Source organism: Triticum urartu, chromosome 3, assembly GCF_003073215.2.
Source record: "Triticum urartu cultivar G1812 chromosome 3, Tu2.1, whole genome shotgun sequence".
NCBI classification, from domain to species: Eukaryota; Viridiplantae; Streptophyta; class Magnoliopsida; order Poales; family Poaceae; genus Triticum; species Triticum urartu.
The window spans coordinates 56,602,867-56,622,046 of NC_053024.1; the positions used below are offsets into that span (position 1 = coordinate 56,602,867).

Below are 19,180 nucleotides of genomic sequence, written 5' to 3' on the forward strand. Positions count from 1 at the left end.
CTTGTGTAGCTCCTTGATGATTTTTCCTTCCTTTCCGAATCCTTGCTTCTCCGTGAGTATCTTCGTTCATAACGATCATCTTTACTCCTTCTCTCTCTTGGTGGTGATCCTTTGCTTCTTCTTTTTGGAGAATCTTCTCTTCTCTTGTAGGGAGCCGTACACTCATTGGAATAGTGTCCGGGTCTTCCACAATTATAACAGTTTCGCTCTCGACTAGAAGATCTTTTGTCATTGTAGGACCTTGACTTGGAGCTTCTATCTTTGCTTCTACTCTTGTAGAACTTGTTGAAGTTCTTCACCATTAAGCTCAATTCTTCATTGAAGTCTTGTTTCTCACTTGATGATGTAGGGGCTTCACATGAGGCTTTATAGGCACCACTTGATTTGTTGTGAAGTTCCTCTTTATCCTTAAGTGACATCTCATGAGCAACAATTCTTCCAATCACTTCCGTTGGCTTGAGATCTTTGTAATTGGGCATCATTTGGATCAATGTGCACACGGTATCATATTTTCCATCCAAGGCTCTTAGGATCTTCTTGATGATGAATCTATCGGTCATCTCTTCACTTCCTAAGCCAGCAATCTCATTTGTGATGAGAGCAAGCCGAGAGTACATTTCAGCGACACCTTCACCATCCTTCATCTTGAACTTGTCAAGTTGGCTTTGAAGCACATCCAACTTGGATTCCTTGACGGAGTCGGTACCTTCGTGCATATCAATCAAAGTGTCCCAAATTTCCTTTGCATTCTCAAGGTGGCTGATTTTGTTGAATTCTTCGGGGCACAATCCATTGAAGAGAATATCACAAGCTTGAGCATTGTATTGCAACATCTTCAACTCATCCGCGGTAGCTTCACGGTTTGGTTCTCTCCCATCAAAGAAGTCACCTTGCAAACCGACACACACAATAGCCCAAACAGCGGGGTTATGTCCAAGAATATGCATTTTCATTTTATGCTTCCAACTAGCAAAATTAGTACCATCAAAGTAAGGACCTCTACGGTGATAATTTCCCTCGCTAGACGCCATACTCTCCTAGGTTGTGAAACCAAGGCTATGACCACCAAAAGCTATGGAGATCAAGCAAATGGAGACCAAAGCTCTGATACCACTTGTAGGATCGAAAGTATGTCTAGAGGGGGGGTGATTAGACTACTTGACCACATAAAAACTTAACCTTTTCCCAATTTTAGTTCTTGGCAGATTTTAGCTATTCTAGAACAAGTCAAGCAATTATCATACAATTCAAGTAAGCATGCAAAGAGTATATTGGCAGCGGAAAGTAAAGCATGCAACTTGCAAGAATGTAAAGGGAAGGGTTTGGAGAATTCAAACGCTATTGGAGACACGGATGTTTTTCCCATGGTTCGGATAGGCGGTGCTATCCTACATCCACGTTGATGGAGACTTCAACCCATGAAGGGTAACGGTTGCGCGAGTCCACACAGGGCTCCACCCAAGGGCAACGGTTGCGCGAGTCCACACAGGGCTCCACCCACGAAGGGTCCACGAAGAAGCAACCACCCACAAAGGGTCCACGAAGAAGCAACCTTGTCTATCCCACCATGGCCATCGCCCACGAAGGACTTGCCTCACTAGCGGTAGATCTTCACGAAGTAGGCGATCTCCTTGCCCTTACAAACTCCTTGATTCAACTCCACAATCTTGTCGGAGGCTCCCAAGTGACACCTAGCCAATCTAGGAGACACCACTCTCCAAGAAGTAACAAATGGTGTGTAGGTAATGAACTCCTTGCTCTTGTGCTTCAAAATGATAGTCTCCCCAACACTCAACTCTCTCTCATAGGATTTGGATTTGGTGGAAAGAAGATTTGAGTGGAAAGCAACTTGGGAAGGCTAGAGATCAAGATTCATATGGTAGGAATGGAATGTCTTGGTCTCAACACATGAGTAGGTGGTTCTCTCTCAGAACATATGAGTTGGAATGATGTGTGTGTTCTGATGGCTCTCTCATCGAATGAGAAAGAGGTGGAGGGGTATATATAGCCTCCACACAAAATCCAACCGTTACACACAATTTACCAATCTCGGTGGGACCGAATCAGAAAACTCGGTCTGACCGAAATAGTAAACCTAGTGACCGTTAGGAATTTCGGTGGGACTGTCATGCAACTCGGTAGGACCGATTCGGTTAGGGTTTGGGCATAACGTAATCTCGGTGAGACCGATTACACAAACTCGGTGAGACCGAATTTGGTAATTAGCTAACCAGAGAGTTGGTCAGGCAAACTCGGTGGGACCGATTTGCTCTTTCGGTGAGACCGAGTGGAACTCGGTGAGACCGAAAAGTTACAAAGGGGAAACACTGAGTTTACATTGCAATCTCGGTGGGACCGATTCGCTCTTTCGGTAAGACCGAAAAGTTACGAAAGGGGAAACACTGAGTTTACATTGCAATCTCGGTGGGACCGATTCGCTCTTTCGGTAACACCAATCTCGATGGTAGAGGGAGCGTGCGATGCTTGATCATATCAACATTGGAAACACTTCCAACACATATCGTCAGCTCACCTTTAGCTAGTCTCCATTTATTCCATAGCTTTTATTTCGAGTTACTAACACTTAGCAACCGAACTGGTATCTAATACCCTGGTGCTACTAGGAGTACTAGTAAAGTACACATCAACACAATGTATATCCAATATACTTCTATCGACCTTGCCAGCCTTCTCATCTACCAAGTATCTAGGGTAATTCTGCTCTAGTGGTTGTTCCCCTTATTACAGAAGCACTTAGTCTCGGGTTTGGGTTCAACCTTGGGTTTCTTCACTAGAGCAGCAGCTGAATTGCCGTTTCATGAAGTATCCCTTCTTGCCCTTCTTGAAACTAGTGGTTTCACCAACCATCAACAATTGATGCTCCTTCTTGATTTCTACTTTTGTGGTGTCAAACATCGCGAATATCTCAAGGATCATCATATATGTCCCTGATATATTATAGTTCATCACAAAGCTCTAGCAGCTTGGTGGTAATGACTTCGGAGAACCATCACTATTTCATCTGGAAGATCAACTCCCACTCGATTCAAGTGATTGTTGTACTCAGACAATCTGAGCACAAGTTCAACAATTGAGCTTTTCTCCCTTAGTTTGCAGGCTAAGAAAATCGTCGGAGGTCTTATACCTCTTGACGTGGGCACGAGCCTGAAATCCCAATTTCAGCCCTCGAAACATCTCATATGTTTCGCGACGTTTCAAAACGTCTTCGGTGCCTCAACTCTAAGCCGTTTAACTGAACTATCACGTAGTTATCAAAATGTGTATGTCAGATGTTCGCAACATCCATAGACAACGTTCGAGGTTCAGCACACTGAGCGGTGCGTTAAGGACATAAGCCTTCTATGAAGCAATGAGGACAATCCTCGGTTTACGGACCTAGTCCGCATAATTGCTACTATCAACTTTCAACTAAATTTTCTCTAGGAACATAACTAAACAGTAGAACTGAAGCGCGAGCTACGACATAATTTGCGAAGACCTTTTGACTATGTTCAGGATAATTAAGTTCATCTTATGAACTCCCACTCAGATAGACATCCCTCTAGTCATCTAAGTGATTACATGATCCGAGTCAACTAGGCCGTGTCCGATCATCATGTGAGACGGACTAGTCATCATTGGTGAACATCTTCATGTTGATCGTATCTGCCATACGACTCATGCTCGACCTTTCGGTCTCTTGTGTTCCGAGGCCATGTCTGTACATGCTAGGCTCGTCAAGTCAACCTAAGTGTTTTGCGTGTGTAAATCTGTCTTACACCCGTTGTATGTGAACGTAAGAATCTATCACACCTGATCATCACGTGGTGCTTCGAAACGACGAACTTTCGCAACGGTGCACAGTTAGGGGGAACACTTTCTTGAAATTTTAATGAGGGATCATCTTATTTACTACCGTCGTTCTAAGCAAATAAGATGTATAAACATGATAAACGTCACATGCAATCAAATAGTGACATGATATGTCCATCATCACTTTGCTCCTCTTGATCTCCATCTTCGGGGCTCCATGATCATCATCGTCACCGGCATGACACCATGATCTCCATCATCATGATCTCTATCATCGTGTCTTCATGAAGTTGTCTCGTCAACTATTACTTCTACTACTACAGCTAACAGTTAGCAATAAAGTAAAGTAATTACATGACGTTTATGTTGACACGCAGGTCATAAATAAATTAAGACAACTCCTATGGCTCCTGCCGGTTGTCATACTCATCGACATGTAAGTCGTGATTCCTATTACAAGAACATGATCAATCTCATACATCACATATATCATTCATCACATCCTTTTGGCCATATCACATCACATAACATACCCTGCAAAAACAAGTTAGACGTCCTCTAATTGTTGTTTGCATGTTTTACGTGGCTGCTATGGGTTTCTAGCAAGAACGTTTCTTACCTACGCAAAAACCACAACGTGATATGCCAATTGCTATTTACCCTTCATAAGGACCCTTTTCATCGAATCCGGTCCGACTAAAGTGGGAGAGACAGACACCCGCTAGCCACCTTATGCAACTAGTGCATGTCAGTCGGTGGAATCAGTCTCACGTAAGAGTATGTGTAAGGTCGGTCCGGGCCGCTTCATCCCACAATGCCACCGAATCAAGATTGGACTAGTAACGGTAAGCATATTGAACAAAATCAACGCCCACAACTACTTTGTGTTCTACTCGTGCATAGAATCTACGCATAGACCTAGCTCATGATGCCACTATTGGGGAACGTAGCAATAATTCAAAATTTTCCTACGTGTCACCAAGATCAATCTATGGAGTCATCTAGCAACGAGGGAGGAGTGGATCTACATACCCTTGTAGATCGCGCGCGGAAGCATTCAAGGGAACGGGGTTGATGGAGTCGTACTCGTCGTGATCCAAATCACCGATGATCCTAGCGCCGAACGGACGGCACCTCCGCGTTCAACACACGTACGGAGCAGCGACGTCTCCTCCTTCTTGATCCAGCAAGGGGGGAGGAGAGGTTGATGAAGATCCAGCAGCACGACGGCGTGGTGGTGGAAGTAGCGGGATTCCAACAGGGCTTCGCCAAGTGCTGCGGGAGGAGGGAGATGTGTCATGGGAGGGAGAGGGAGGCGCCAGGGCTTAGGTTGGGCTGCCCTCCCTTCCCCCCACTATATATAGGGCCAAGGGAGAGGGGGGCGCAGCCTTGGCCCTTCCTCCAAGGAAGGGTGCGGCCAGGGGAGGAGTCCCTCCTTCCCAAGGCACCTCGGAGGTGCCTTCCCCCTTTAGGACTCTTCCTTTCCCTTGATTCTTGGCGCATGGGCCTCTTGGGGCTGGTGCCCTTGGCCCATATAGGCCAAGGCGCACCCCCTACAGCCCATGTGGCCCCTCGGGGCAGGTGGCCCCACCCGGTGGACCCCCGGGACCCTTCCGGTGGTCCCGGTACAATACCGGTGACCCCGAAACTTGTCCCGATGGCCGAAATAGCACTTCCTATATATAATTCTTTACCTCCGGACCATTCCGGAACTCCTCGTGACGTCTGGGATCTCATCCGGGACTCCGAACAACTTTCGGGTTACCGCATATTAATATCTCTATAACCCTAGCGTCACCGAACCTTAAGTGTGTAGACCCTACGGGTTCGGGAGACATGCAGACATGACCGAGATGACTCTCCGGTCAATAACCAACAGCGGGATCTGGATACCCATGTTGGCTCCCACATGTTCCACGATGATCTCATCGGATGAACCACGATGTCAAGGACTAAATCAATCCCGTATACAATTCCCTTTGTCTATCGGTACGATACTTGCCCGAGATTCGATCGTCGGTATCCCGATACCTTGTTCAATCTCGTTAACCGGCAAGTCTCTTTTACTCGTTCCGTAACACATCATCCCGTGATCAACTCCTTGATCACATTGTTCACATTACGATGATGTCCTACCGAGTGGGCCCAGAGATACCTCTCCCTTTACACGGAGTGACAAATCCCAGTCTCGATTCGTGCCAACCCAACAGACACTTTCGGAGATACCCGTAGTGCACCTTTATAGTCACCCAGTTACGTTGTGACGTTTGGGCACACCCAAAGCACTCCTACGGTATCCGGGAGTTGCACAATCTCATGGTCTAAGGAAATGATACTTGACATTAGAAAAGCTTTAGCATACGAACTACATGATCTTGTGCTAGGCTTAGGATTGGGTCTTGTCCATCACATCATTCTCCTAATGATGTGATCCCGTATAAGTGTAGGATCGAAAGTCTATGAGAGGGGGGTGATTAGACTACTTGACAAATAAAAACCTTTCCCAATTTTAGTTCTTGGCAGATTTTAGCTATTAGGACAAGTCAAGCAATCATCACAATTCAAGCAAGCATGCAAAGATATATGGCAGCGAAAGTAAAGCATGCAACTTGCAAGAATGTAAAGGGAAGGGTTTGGAGAATTCAAACGCAATTGGAGACACGGATGTTTTTCCCGTGGTTCGGATAGGTGGTGCTATCCTACATCCACGTTGATGGAGACTTCAACCCACGAAGGGTAACGGTTGCGCGAGTCCACGAGAGGGCTCCACCCACGAAGGGTCCACGATAGAAGCAACCTTGTCTATCCCACCATGGCCATCGCCCACGAAGGACTTGCCTCACTAGCGGTAGATCTTCACGAAGTAGGCGATCTCCTTGCCCTTACAAACTCCTTGGTTCAACTCCACAATCTTGTCGGAGGCTCCCAAGTGACACCTAGCCAATCTAGGAGACACCACTCTCCAAGAAGTAACAAATGGTGTGTAGGTAATGAACTCCTTGCTCTTGTGCTTCAAATGGATAGTCTCCCCAACACTCAACTCTCTCTCATAGGATTTGGATTGGTGGAAAGAAGATTTGAGTGGAAAGCAACTTGGGAAGGCTAGAGATCAAGATTCATATGGTAGGAATGGAATATCTTGGTCTCAACACATGAGTAGGTGGTTCTCTCTTAGAACATATGAGTTGGAATGGTGTATGTGTTCTGATGGCTCTCTCATCGAATGAGAAGAGGAGGTGGAGGGGTATATATAGCCTCCACACAAAATCCAACCGTTACACAGTTTTCCAATCTCGGTGGGACCGAATCAAAACTCGGTCGGACCGAAATGTAAACCTAGTGACTGTTAGGAATTTCGGTGGGACTGACATGCAACTCGGTAGGACCGATTCGGTTAGGGTTTGGGCATAACGTAATCTCGGTGAGACCGATTACACAAACTCGGTGAGACCGAATTTGGTAATTAGCTAACCAGAGAGTTGGTCAGGCAAACTCGGTGGGACCGATTTGCTCTTTCGGTGAGACCGAGTGGAACTCGGTGAGACCGAAAAGTTACAAAGGGGAAACACTGAGTTTACATTGCAATCTCGGTGGGACCGATTCGCTCTTTCGGTGAGGACCGAAAAGTTACGAAAGGGAAACAGAGAGTTTGCAACCCCATCTCGGTGAGACCGAGATCCTTATCGGTAGAACCGAATTGCTAGGGTTTGGCAGTGGCTAATGACAAGTGAAACTCGGTGGTGCCGGATAGGAAGAATCGGTGCGACCGAGTTTGGCTTAGGGTTTAGGTCATATGTGGATATGGGAAAGTAGTTGAGGATTTTGGAGCATATCATTAAGCACATGAAGCAAGAGGCTCATTAAGCAACACCTCATCCCTCCTTAATAGTATTGGCTTTTCCTAAAGACTCAATGTGATCTTGGATCACTAAAATATAAAATGAAGAGTCTTGAGCTTTTGAGCTTGAGCCAATCCTTTGTCCTTAGCATTTTGAGGGTTCCACTTTCACATCCATGCCATGCCAATCATTGAGCTTTCCTGAAATAATCATCTTGGAATAGCATTAGCTCAATGAGCTATATGTTGTTATGAATTACCAAAACCACCTAGGGATAGTTGCACTTTCACAATGACATCCAATGTCCATGGTCAGGAAACCGTAACCATCTATTGATCAACGAGCTAGTCAACTAGAGGCTTACTAGGGACATGGTGTTGTCTATGTATCCACACATGTATCTGAGTTTCCTATCAATACAATTCTAGCATGGATAATAAACGATTATCATGAACAAGGAAATATAATAATAACTATTTATTATTGCCTCTAGGGCATATTTCCAACAGACGGTTGTGTCAGTGAGGGATTGGTGGAAGAGGAGGGGGCTGCAGCGGCTGTGGATTGGGGAATGGGGTTCGTGCGGGCGCCCATCACACACGTCGTGTGCGCCAATGCGTGCGGTGGGAGGAGTGGATTGGTGGAACCCTCTTCCACCTGCCCGATGGCTCATTTAGCCAATCCACATTGGGAACGAGCCCGCCAGTCATAGGCCTGGAAAAACAACTGTGAGGTAAAAACCAGACTAACCACAAGGTGAACATCAGATGGAGGAGAGGAAATAGTTGACCAAAATGACGATGATCCGACGGACAGAAGTGGACCAAATCGGGGGAGCCTCCTAGTGGCAAGTTGGCTAGGGTCCTTATAGGTTTAAAAGTGACATCTCGTATGCCAACAAGGTGTTGTCCAATATAAATCTGCCCGGTACAAACACACTCTAATTATCCGAGATGATCTCCCCCAAGATGCACTTCAAACGATTGGCGATAACTTTAGACACCAATTTGTACACGATGCTGCAAAGGGTAATCTTGGCGTAAATCTTTCAATTTCCCTGAATTTTTAACCTTGGGGATAAGTACCACTATGATATCATTCCATCCCTCCGGTATACTGCCGCCTTACAAGACATTTAACACATCCTGTACCACACTATCACCAACCAGATCCTAGTACTTTTTATAAAAAATCGTCGGCATGCCATCTAATCCGGATGCCTTTAGATCACCTATTCTGTCAAGGACCAACTTGACCTCATCGGCCATGAAATCCGTCATCAGAAATACATTCATTTGTTGGGTAGCTTTTGAAGTAATAATGTTCATGAAATCAGTGATACCTGCCACAAGGGTAAACAAAGAGGAAAAATAGTTAGACACGAGAGCTTTCAAGCCCTCCTCCCCTTCCACTACCTCACCATCCTCCTTCCTCGACCTCTTAATAGTTGTATTTTCTGATTTACGAGTTTAAATGGAATGTAGAGGTCTTTTTTTAAAAAACCTGTAACGTTTGGAAAGGTCGATTTTTTTTCCTGGTGTTTTGTCTTCAGATTTGTGCGTTCTTCCCCGTAAAAGAAAGAAAAAATTCCTTATTTAACACTATCTTAAAATCTGCTTCTTTATTTGATACCAGAAAATTTTTCTTTCCTATTTGACACAAGTTCTAAATTTTATTCCTTATATGACATTTCCATCCATTTTGAGCCTAAATGACATCCGAAAAGACTCTTTTGCCTCTCATGTGATATGTGTGTGGGAGGCAATAGCGCACACACACAGCATCAGTGCGAGGGCAGGAGCACACACGCAACAACACATACACATGCACCAACACACACGCACGCGCACACGCACGCAAGAACACGCACGTGCACACACACACGCACACACGCAGCAACACACATGCACGCACACACACACGCAGCAACACGCACGCAGCACACACACATACACACACAGGCAGCACATGCATAGGCACGCAACAGCGCACACACGCGCGCGCACGTACACACGCAGTAGCAAACACACACGCAGCAGCACACATGCACACACACATGTACGCGTGCACCCACACATGCAACAGCACACGCGCGCGCACACACATCGCATGAAGGGCAAAATTGTCTTTTCAGATGTCATTTAGTCTCAAAATGAACAGAAGTATCGTATAGAAAATAAAATTTAAGACTTGTGTCAAATAGGAAAAAAAAACTTTTTTAGTGTCAAATAAGGAACCAGATTTTAAGACAGTATCAAATAAGGAATTTTCTCTAAAAGAAACACAAGGCGGAGTCGATCAGTTCACGCCTCCCCCCCTGCCCCTCCGAACTCGCTGCCTCTTCTTCCCTTTTCCATTTCCCTCCCAAACACGGACGTAGAATCCCGAAATCTCTAGGGTTTGCTCTCCCCGCGTCACCACATCCCCGTGCCCCCCTCCCGAATGGCGGAGACGATAGCCTCCATGCGCCGCCCGGTAACCCTTCTCCCTCCACGCGGTCGCTGAGCAGCTGGATCCCGCTGATTTTGGCTAGTATTTCTGATTTTGTTTCGTGCGTGCGTTTGCAGAAGCGTGGCCGCCCGCCAAGGCCGAGGGAGAGCGACTTTGTGACCGGCGAAGAGTTTGAGGACGAGGAGGAGGGGGAGGACCACGCGGAGGCGGCCGATGGGCTCGCGCCGCCCCGGTCTAAGCGCAAGCGCGAGGCGTCCGCCGCCGCCGCCGCCGCGCTCGAGGATTTGACCCTCATCGGTAAGGGGCATGTTGCGTTATTAGCCGTTCTGCCTGGAGTGGGTTTGGCGGCTGCCGCGACTGGGATTCTGTGAACCTGCTGCTAGGGTTTACCCCTTCCACAATATGGAAGTCTAGCTTTCCTGCTAATGTGATTTTAGTTGGGATTTATGGTGCCGAACGCTGCTTCTGCTGTAACAAGGATAGATTAACCCCGGTGTGTTTTTGCACGGTGAATTTTTGTTACATATGTGTCTGTCTAGTTTGCCATTTACCGCCATTATGTGCTAAATAGTTGGGTTTGAGGATTTTTGTTACATATGTGTCTGTCTAGCTGAAAATTGTCAATTCGTGTCATTTTGATCCCAATGGAACTCTGTCATCTATGAACTATCACAATTCACAATCCGGTTATTTGCCTCCAGTGGCAAAATTAGAAATTGTTGAGAAGCCAAGAACTGACAAGAGGCATGGATATGTTACGTGTAAGGACACATGGTAAGAGTAATGATTGTTAGATTTTCATGAACTCCATGCGATTTATGACTTACAAAGACTTTGGTGACCTTGTCCAGGAATATTTGACTCTAGACCATCATAACAGGAATGAGTCATCTCATATGAATCAATCTAGTTTTATTGATAGTTATTAATTAGGTCTGCAGAATGCATGATCGTCCTCAATATGCACGGTCCTTGCCTTATTTCCACAGTTTACTTCAACATGATGCCAGTGGCTTGTAGGAACAACAAGGCTTCATGTTAATTTAAGAAAATACGCCGAGATGTTCCTAGATTTAAAGCTTTACCTCAATGTAACAAACGATATTCCATCTTTCATCTCCGCTTGGTTTCCTTACAAACTCGCAACTTGCAGACATAGTCAAACATAATGGCAGGCTAATCAGCCATGCTGTCAAAAGATTGGTCGAGGATTATGAATCAAATCCAAAGTCAGTGCTATTTCAGATATTAACAATGTTATTTGAGGTAATACTAACTTGATACACTACTTATTGTTCTAGTTAAATTATAGTTGCAACGTTATTTTCATTAACCTGCAAATCTTACAATGACAGGTTTGTGGCGCCAGACATGATATATATGCAAGCGACCTTCATGAGGCAGCTGTGGATGACATTGTATTCAAACTAGCTGAGCTAGCAAGAAAAGTATCCTATTGTGAGATTTTGAAAGGAGAATCATCATCTGTGGCCATTTCAATTATCCAATGCACATAATCTATTTATCTACCCTATATTGTTCTACTGTTGTGCATATATGCTCTCTTCTGTTTGAGTTTTGTCAATCTTAACTTGAGAACAGGGTCTGGTGGATGACAATTATAGCTCAAAAAGGAAGGACCTTAAGAACTTCAAAGAAAATCTTGTTACCTTTTGGGATAGTTTGGTCCTTGAGTGTCAGAATGGTCCATTATTTGATGATAACTTATTCACGACAATCAAGGATTACGTGGTTGCAATATCATGGTAATTAGGTCTCACCAGTCGCCATCCTTATTTTTTCCTTAGTCTTGTATACGTGTGTATAAGGTGCTAATTTGTTGTGCTTCAGTACTCCCCCAAGGGTTTATCGTCAAGTAGCTTCATTGGTTGGGCTCCAGCTTGTGACGTCCTTCATATCTGTCGCCAAGACTCTCAGTGGACAGCGTGAGACCACCCAAAGGCAGTTGAATGCAGAGAAGAAGAAGCACAGTGACGGGCCAGCTGTTGAATCTCTCAACAAAAGGCTATCCATTACTCATGAAAATATTACATATTTGGAGGAATCGATGCGTAAAATATTCAGTGGGTGAGGCTTTCTATTAGAGACCACTCACCCAGCCTTTTATTGTTTACTTAATTAAGTGTTCTAATCTTTCTTAAGTGATAGTATATTCATCGGTATCCAGAATCTTGCACATGTCATGCAATCTATACTTATCTTGGTCTAGCAGGCAACTAAACACTATTATTTTGCCACATGCAGGTTGTTCATGCACCGTTATCGGGATGTTGACCCTGAGATCCGAATGTTATGCATAAAATCCCTAGGTATTTGGGTTGTCTCATATCCATCACTGTTCTTACAAGATATATATTTAAAGTATCTTGGGTGGACACTGAATGACAAGGTAAAAAAGGTTTAATTCATTGATTAATTGTGCCCATTGATACCTTCTCTGTGATCAACGAGATTTGCAATCTTATTTTGTGCACTTCTTTGTTTATAGAATGCTGGAGTTAGAAGAACTTCTATTCTTGCCTTGCAAAGCCTGTATGATGTAGATGACAACATACCTTCTCTTGGTCTCTTTACGGAGAGGTTTTATAGCAGGATGATCCAGCTTGCTGATGATATTGATATTTCAGTAGCTGTGCCAGCTATAGGACTCATCAAGCAATTACTTCGGTGAGCTCACTTTCTCATGGCCTCCGTACTGAGGTTTCACAGCAAAATCTTTTGTGTGCCCAGTTGGGGTAGTTACCGCGCAAGTTCACATATTTTGCCATAGCCTTTTTAAGATGTGCTAAGAGTTGGGTTTGTCTAGCTTTTGATATCAAGGCCTGCTTATGAGGTTTTGTATGTACAAGTAAAATTCAATTTCAAGTAAGAAGTTCCGAATACTAATTTCTTGGATATCTGGCATAACATTCCTGTTGTCAAATGTTATATACAAGGACTGATGATTCCATTTTGAAATACGGGTGTGGTGTTTGTTCAAATGTTTTCATCATTCACTATCTGCACAGTGCACCGATTGCATCAATTTCTATGCCATCAGTTAAATTCTTTCATTTTGGATGTTTGAATGACAATTGGTTCAAAGCTATTTCATGAAAACACAAGCTTAAACATACCTGCAACTGGCTAAGCCGTGGCACTGGAAGTAGGAGTTACGTATTCAGAGCTGAAGCTCACATGTACAAGGCTACGAAAAATTTCATCATGTAGCTCAAATGCTTATGTGATTCTTGGAACATAAATGAAAAGTATTGTTTCCTTGCTTTGCAGGCATCAACTTTTGAGTGATGATGATTTGGGTCCCCTATATGATTTGCTTATTGACGAACCTCCTATGATCAGGCGTGCAATAGGGGAGTTAGTTTATGATCACCTGATAGCACAAAACTGCAAGACCCCTTCTGTAGCTAGAGGTACTCGTGTCTTGAAGGATTGAACTCTTGTGCTACCCTGTCTTGTTATCAAATAGTACTTGATTACTTCAGCCATTGATTATCCTAGTGCATTCCAGATGGGAACAATGAATCCTCCGAGATTCACATTAGTCGAATGCTGCACATCTTAAGGGAATTTTCGGATGACCCAGTCCTGAGTTCTTACGTCATTGATGATATTTGGGATGACATGAAGGCCATGAAAGTATGCTCCTCCGTTTATGCAACTCTATTTGGAAAAGATTGTACAGTGTTGTCAGTGTGACATTCTGTCACAATTACATTATTTTTGTTCTTCAGGACTGGAAGTGTATAATCTCCATGCTTCTTGATGAAACTCTGATAGCTGAGCTTACTGACATGGATGGAACAAATCTAGTTCGGATGCTGCGAGCCTCTGCTAAGAAGGCTGTTGGGGAAAGAATAGTTCCTGCAACTGACAATAGGAAGATGTACTATAACAAATCCCAAAAGGTATCAGTATCATCTGTGGTATCGTATAGTATTGGTGCAAAGTCTCACTGATTCATAATCTCATGGATAGTTTTAATTTTTAAATATCTGTAACATTGCCAACGGTGCTGTTGGCCTAGTTATTTCTTTAGTTCCAGTTTGCTAGATGTCATCTCTTCTAAGTACTAAGTAGTACTCCCTCCGTCCCAAAATTCTTGTCTTAGATTTGTCTAAATGCGGATGTATCTAGTTACGTTTTAGTGTTAGATACATCCGTATCTAGACAAATCTAAGACAAGAATTTTGGGACGGAGGGAGTACTACCTACATAAAGTAGGTTTGTTCCATGGGGTACTTCAATGTTTGGTTCCTGAGGCACAGAAAATGTCAGTCCTTCAAAAGTTATGTTTGAGAGTCTGATTAATTTAACCCTTCTAAATTTGTACCATGTCATCTCTATTTATGTAAGTTGCATTAGTGAATCAACTTCTGGAGATTAGCCCAGTGGTCTAAATTGGTAAATCATCCAGGATTGTGAAATTAATATTAAAATGGAAATAATACTGGTTGAATATGACCACCTTCTGATAAACACATTAGTGTATGTGTTGATTGCCAACTTACCTTTTCTATCATTATTAAGATGGAAAATGTTTTTTTGTGTGGGAGATGGGAAATCTTTTAAATTGCGCATTTTAAGCATCCAGATCCTACACATTAACCTTAATTTTTCTGATTTTACACCCTTTTCATGGTTTCCCCCTGTCTAGTTCAGCTTTATACTCCTTGATGTTGTTCAAGTTCTTCCTGTTGAACTCTGGATTATATATTGCTCATTATGTTTATTGATCTGCTATTTGTTCTTGTAAAACTGACACTTAGTTCAATTGTATCCTGCGGCATTACTAAAACATAAAAGTTTACAGGAGATATTAGAAAATAGCAAGAGTGACATAACCAATGCCTTGATGAAGAGGTACCCGCAACTTTTGAGAAAATACTTGCCTGACAAGGCCAAGATATCCCCTCTAATTGATATGATGATGCTTTTGAAACTTGAGATGTACTCACTGAAGAGGCAAGAGCAGGTCAGTTGCAAAAGCTATCACTCGTCCTTCTCATTCATTTTTTTATTCGACCAATAATCTTGTTTATAATTTGGTTCAGAATTTCAAGGCCGCCATAGATCTCATTGTTGATGCCTTCTTCAAACATGGTGACAAGGATACTTTAAGATCTTGCATCAAGGCAATAGCTTTCTGTTGCATGAAGTGTCAGGCGGATCTTCTAGATTATGCTGAAAATAAACTTAAGATTCTTGAAGATGAGTTGGTTTTGAAAGTCAAAACTGCGATCAAGGAAGTAGAGGTATGTCTTACTCATGCTGTCTGTATATGTACTGGAGCAGAAGATAATATGATGACTGTCGTCTTTGCAGGCAGGTGATGATGAATACTCTCTCTTGGTTAATTTGAAGCGACTTCATGAACTTCAATTGTCAAAACCTGTTAAAAATGATGGTTTATTTGAAGATATGTACCGAATCCTCAGTCATCTAAAAGAGATGGATAATGAGGTATGAACCATTGCACTGTTGAGATATTACTATTAGCACTTCAATCTTCCTTGCAGAATCAACTTTAAGAACATATTGAGGTAATACTTGATGCTTGATTAGGTAAAGAGCTTTCTCCTCATCAACATGTTCCTTGAAGTAGCATGGTGCCTTCATGCAATTGGCGTTGAAAACCCATCTGAAACATCTATCGAGGGACTTTCTTCCAAGCAAAGGTCCCTCCTTGAACAACTCTATTATTTCTTGGTGGTTCTGTCCAATTATCAGAAAGAGGGAAGGAGCACCACTGTGCTTTCCTCCAGAGTAAGCCTTCTGAATTAAAAGTCAGCGAAGAGAGGAATGCATTATTTTTGTAACAATTGTATTCCTGCACTTAAGTTGACCCATTGACCGTTCAATGCCTTCTTTTGCTTCCAGGTCTGCATCATTACTGCAGAGATGTGGTGCTTGTTTAAGAAGTCAAAGTATTCTTCAACAAAGCTAAAAAATTTGGGTTATCTCCCACAATTAGAATATGTTCAGAAGTTTTGGAAACTATGTGAACAGCAGCTGAACATATCAGGTTATCTTGTCACACGCTTTTCTACTTCAAATTTAAAATATCTGTCCGGAAAGGCGTTTCAAGAAATTTTGTTGCCTGGCTTCTTGCTAATTACTGAAATCGGCCAACTTTTCACCCTCAGATGACACAGAAGATGAAGACGCAAATGAAGAATATATTGAAGACACAAACAGGGATGCTGTCATGATTGCAGCTGCAAAGCTACTGCTTGCTGATACAGTTTCAAAGGTTTATACTGCAATTTCTGCCTGCGATAGGGGTTCTCATGCAACATTCTTCCAGATAGTTTGTTGGAGACTACCTTCTATGCATCAAACTTGGTTTACGTCCGTAGCGTTTTCTATTGGCAGATAAATGAAATTTGCAGCAATTTATTTTGTTTGCAGGATTACCTTGGCCCTGAGATTGTTTCACACTATGTATCTCATGGTGCAAGTACGACAGAGATCATCAAGCATCTCATTACCGCACTAAAGAAAAATGCAGACAGCGATATAGCTGCTCTATTCTTTGAGGCATTGAGACGGGTACTTTTGTTTATCTTTGAATGCACTTGCTATTTATTCACAAATTTACAAGTAGGTGGATATTTGTATGGTGTCTTATCTGTATGAACATCCTGCAATTTGTTCTCTGAATTACCCAATAACCTATCTTGAAATAAATAATAACTAAAAACCGCATCAGGAAATTATACTCATCCTGCATTATCGAGGATGCCATTAGTGATTGAAAATCAACTGATTGTAAACCAGGAACACATGGGGTCCTGTTGGTAACGTGGTTTGCTATTGTCATTGTATCTATTTAAACTTGTTTTTCATCTTTTGCAATGTTCTAAAGAATCATCTCCAAATATGTACTCCCTCCGTTCCGAATTACTCGTTACAGAAATGGATGTATCTAGATGTATTTTAGTTCTAGATACATTCATTTCTGCGACGAGTAATTTGGAACGGAGGGAGTACATTGTTTGGACATATGTGCTGACAGGAATGAATGGTAAATGCCTTTATTTTTGTAACTCACCTTTGCATTTGATTTTGTTAATTTATGTGCCATTAACATATACTCTTTATGAAGCGTCATCTATCTTGTGTCAATCATTGTTTGTTTTTCATCTAATTAGGCGTACGAACGGTATATGACCTATTTGCGCGAAGGAGAGAACCAAAACCTGATAGCCAAATCTTACTCGGAGTGTCAAGATCTTGCTAATCGGCTTGCAGGCTACTATGTTGGCGCTGTTCGTATTAAAAACAAGTCTGAGATCTTAAAGATTATCCAGTGTGGTGTTCAATTTGCCTTTGTGGACCTCCCAAAGCAATTGTCTTTCCTCGAGGCTGCTCTTGTGCCATTTGTTTCTAAACTTCCTTCGTCAGATATACCAGACATGTATGTTTTTAGCCCTGTCATTCGTGGTGCTGCCCTGATTTTGTGTTTCATTCTGAGTAATCTTTGTTTGCATGTAGTTTGACAGATGTACAGAAGAGGGCACAGGATATCGATATGAATGAAGATCCCAGTGCTTGGCGCCCGTACTTAACCTTTGTAGAACACTTACGTGAGAAACATGCAAGGAATGAGGTTTTCCACGGTGAGTTGAACTCTCTCTCTGAGCTGTAACTTAGGTTCCAGAACCACAGGAAGCTTTTCTTGTAGAAATTGTGGCTGATAGTGTTTCTGATCCAGAAGAAAAGGAGGAAAAGCCTGTAAAGCGCAGGGGCCGCCCGAGGAAGCCTAGAGATGAACCTGTGAGAAATCTTTTTGATGGAAACAAATCTAGTGATGAAGAGTCTGTTAGTGACTCTGACCAACGGGGGCATGGTGGAGATGACGATGACGAGGATGATGCTTTTGACCAGCCTTTGATCAACACGTTTAGGCCTTCCGCATCCAAGCTAAGATCGCTGAAGGGGGTTTCTCAACAGGGAACAAGCAGTCAGAGAAAAGCTCCTACGGCTTCAGGTAAAGTTGAAGGTTTTGCTCTAACCGGTTTATGGTTTCTTTCTGTCTGTCCATTTCCTGATCACAGCCTGTAATCTCAGGAAGCAATAGCTGATGAGGGTATGCACTAAGTCAGTCCTGTGGATCACGCATGACGGACATTCAGTCTCTAGTCGATTCAATGGACAAGGAGTTGCCGTGATCAACTCGTCACTCATGCGGAACAACAACGAACGGCCTTTGCTTGCTGTCAAATGATTTTGCTTCATTGTGTCTAGGTGTCGTAGATGATTGTACGTAGGTGCTCACCCTCTTCTATAAACTATGTGCTTCCCCACTGTATATTATCTTGTGTAGTAACATTTGCAAGGGCCGGGTTTTCGTTTCCTTAGCGGGGGTCATTTCATACATATGTACCCCGTAAGTATGTTGAGCTATTTGTTGGTAATGAAGAGTTCAATCAAACTACATAGCAGAAAGTGATGCCAGCAAGTTGTACTTGAATGAGACTTTGTTGGTAGAAGTCTGAAAAGAGTCCTATTCTAACTGAGCTGCACTGCTAAAATAGAACTGATCGACAGAAGACGCCAGTGGCAACGTAACAACTCGAATCCATGATGCAGCTAAGGGTCTGTTCGTATCCTCTCGAGCTAAGGGCGTGTTTGGTTGCCCTGCTTGGTTGGCTGCATACACTGTTAGACTTGCATGGCATGATGTTTAAAGCACTCCTGGGCCTGGCTCCTTGGGAACGCGGTCATGCTCGAGAAGCTGCGTTGCTTCCCGGAGCACCAGTAGTTATTAGCCTCATTGCTCCCTCTCCCCACTCTCCCAACTCTAACAGGCGGCCATAGATTGGAGGAGAGTAAGAAGACTATTGGACTTCATCACCGGCGAGCAGATCATCACCTGGCCTGCGATAATGGCGATAAGCACTTTTCTGTTCGTCATGCACTACTTTTTCATATTCGATCCGGTGGTAGATTCGATCCACGACGGAGAGGGGAATAGGGAATAGAGGTAGATAAGCATGGCAGTTCATACGAGTTCATATTAGTTCATGCAAGATCGGAATAGAGGTAGATGC

At 43.3% G+C, this 19,180-nt stretch overlaps 1 protein-coding gene across 1 annotated transcript; it reads left to right on the forward strand.

The window, feature by feature from the left end:
- The first annotated feature begins 9,926 nt into the window (after positions 1-9,926).
- LOC125542805 (sister-chromatid cohesion protein 3) lies at positions 9,927-18,564 on the forward strand. Its single transcript, XM_048705994.1, has 22 exons — positions 9,927-10,127; positions 10,220-10,400; positions 11,257-11,369; positions 11,459-11,551; positions 11,706-11,869; positions 11,955-12,191; positions 12,369-12,513; positions 12,613-12,791; positions 13,395-13,537; positions 13,636-13,763; positions 13,859-14,032; positions 14,938-15,099; positions 15,179-15,379; positions 15,450-15,587; positions 15,690-15,890; positions 16,005-16,149; positions 16,271-16,377; positions 16,536-16,676; positions 17,279-17,544; positions 17,622-17,746; positions 17,842-18,117; positions 18,198-18,564. The coding sequence occupies exons 1-22, from the start codon at positions 10,095-10,097 to the stop codon at positions 18,209-18,211; spliced, it is 3,366 nt and encodes a 1,121-aa protein (XP_048561951.1). The 5' UTR covers positions 9,927-10,094; the 3' UTR covers positions 18,212-18,564.
- The last annotated feature ends 616 nt before the right edge of the window (positions 18,565-19,180 follow it).

What these genes read in the sequence shown, in the direction of transcription:
- LOC125542805 (XM_048705994.1), top strand. Translation starts at nt 10,095, where the DNA reads ATGGCGGAGACGATAGCCTCCATGCGCCGCCCG. An exon ending in GGTGGACACTGAATGACAAG is followed by an intron (nt 12,514 to 12,612) that starts GTAAAAAAGGTT and finishes CTTTGTTTATAG; the next exon opens with AATGCTGGAGTTAGAAGAAC. An exon ending in CTCATCAAGCAATTACTTCG is followed by an intron (nt 12,792 to 13,394) that starts GTGAGCTCACTT and finishes CTTGCTTTGCAG; the next exon opens with GCATCAACTTTTGAGTGATG.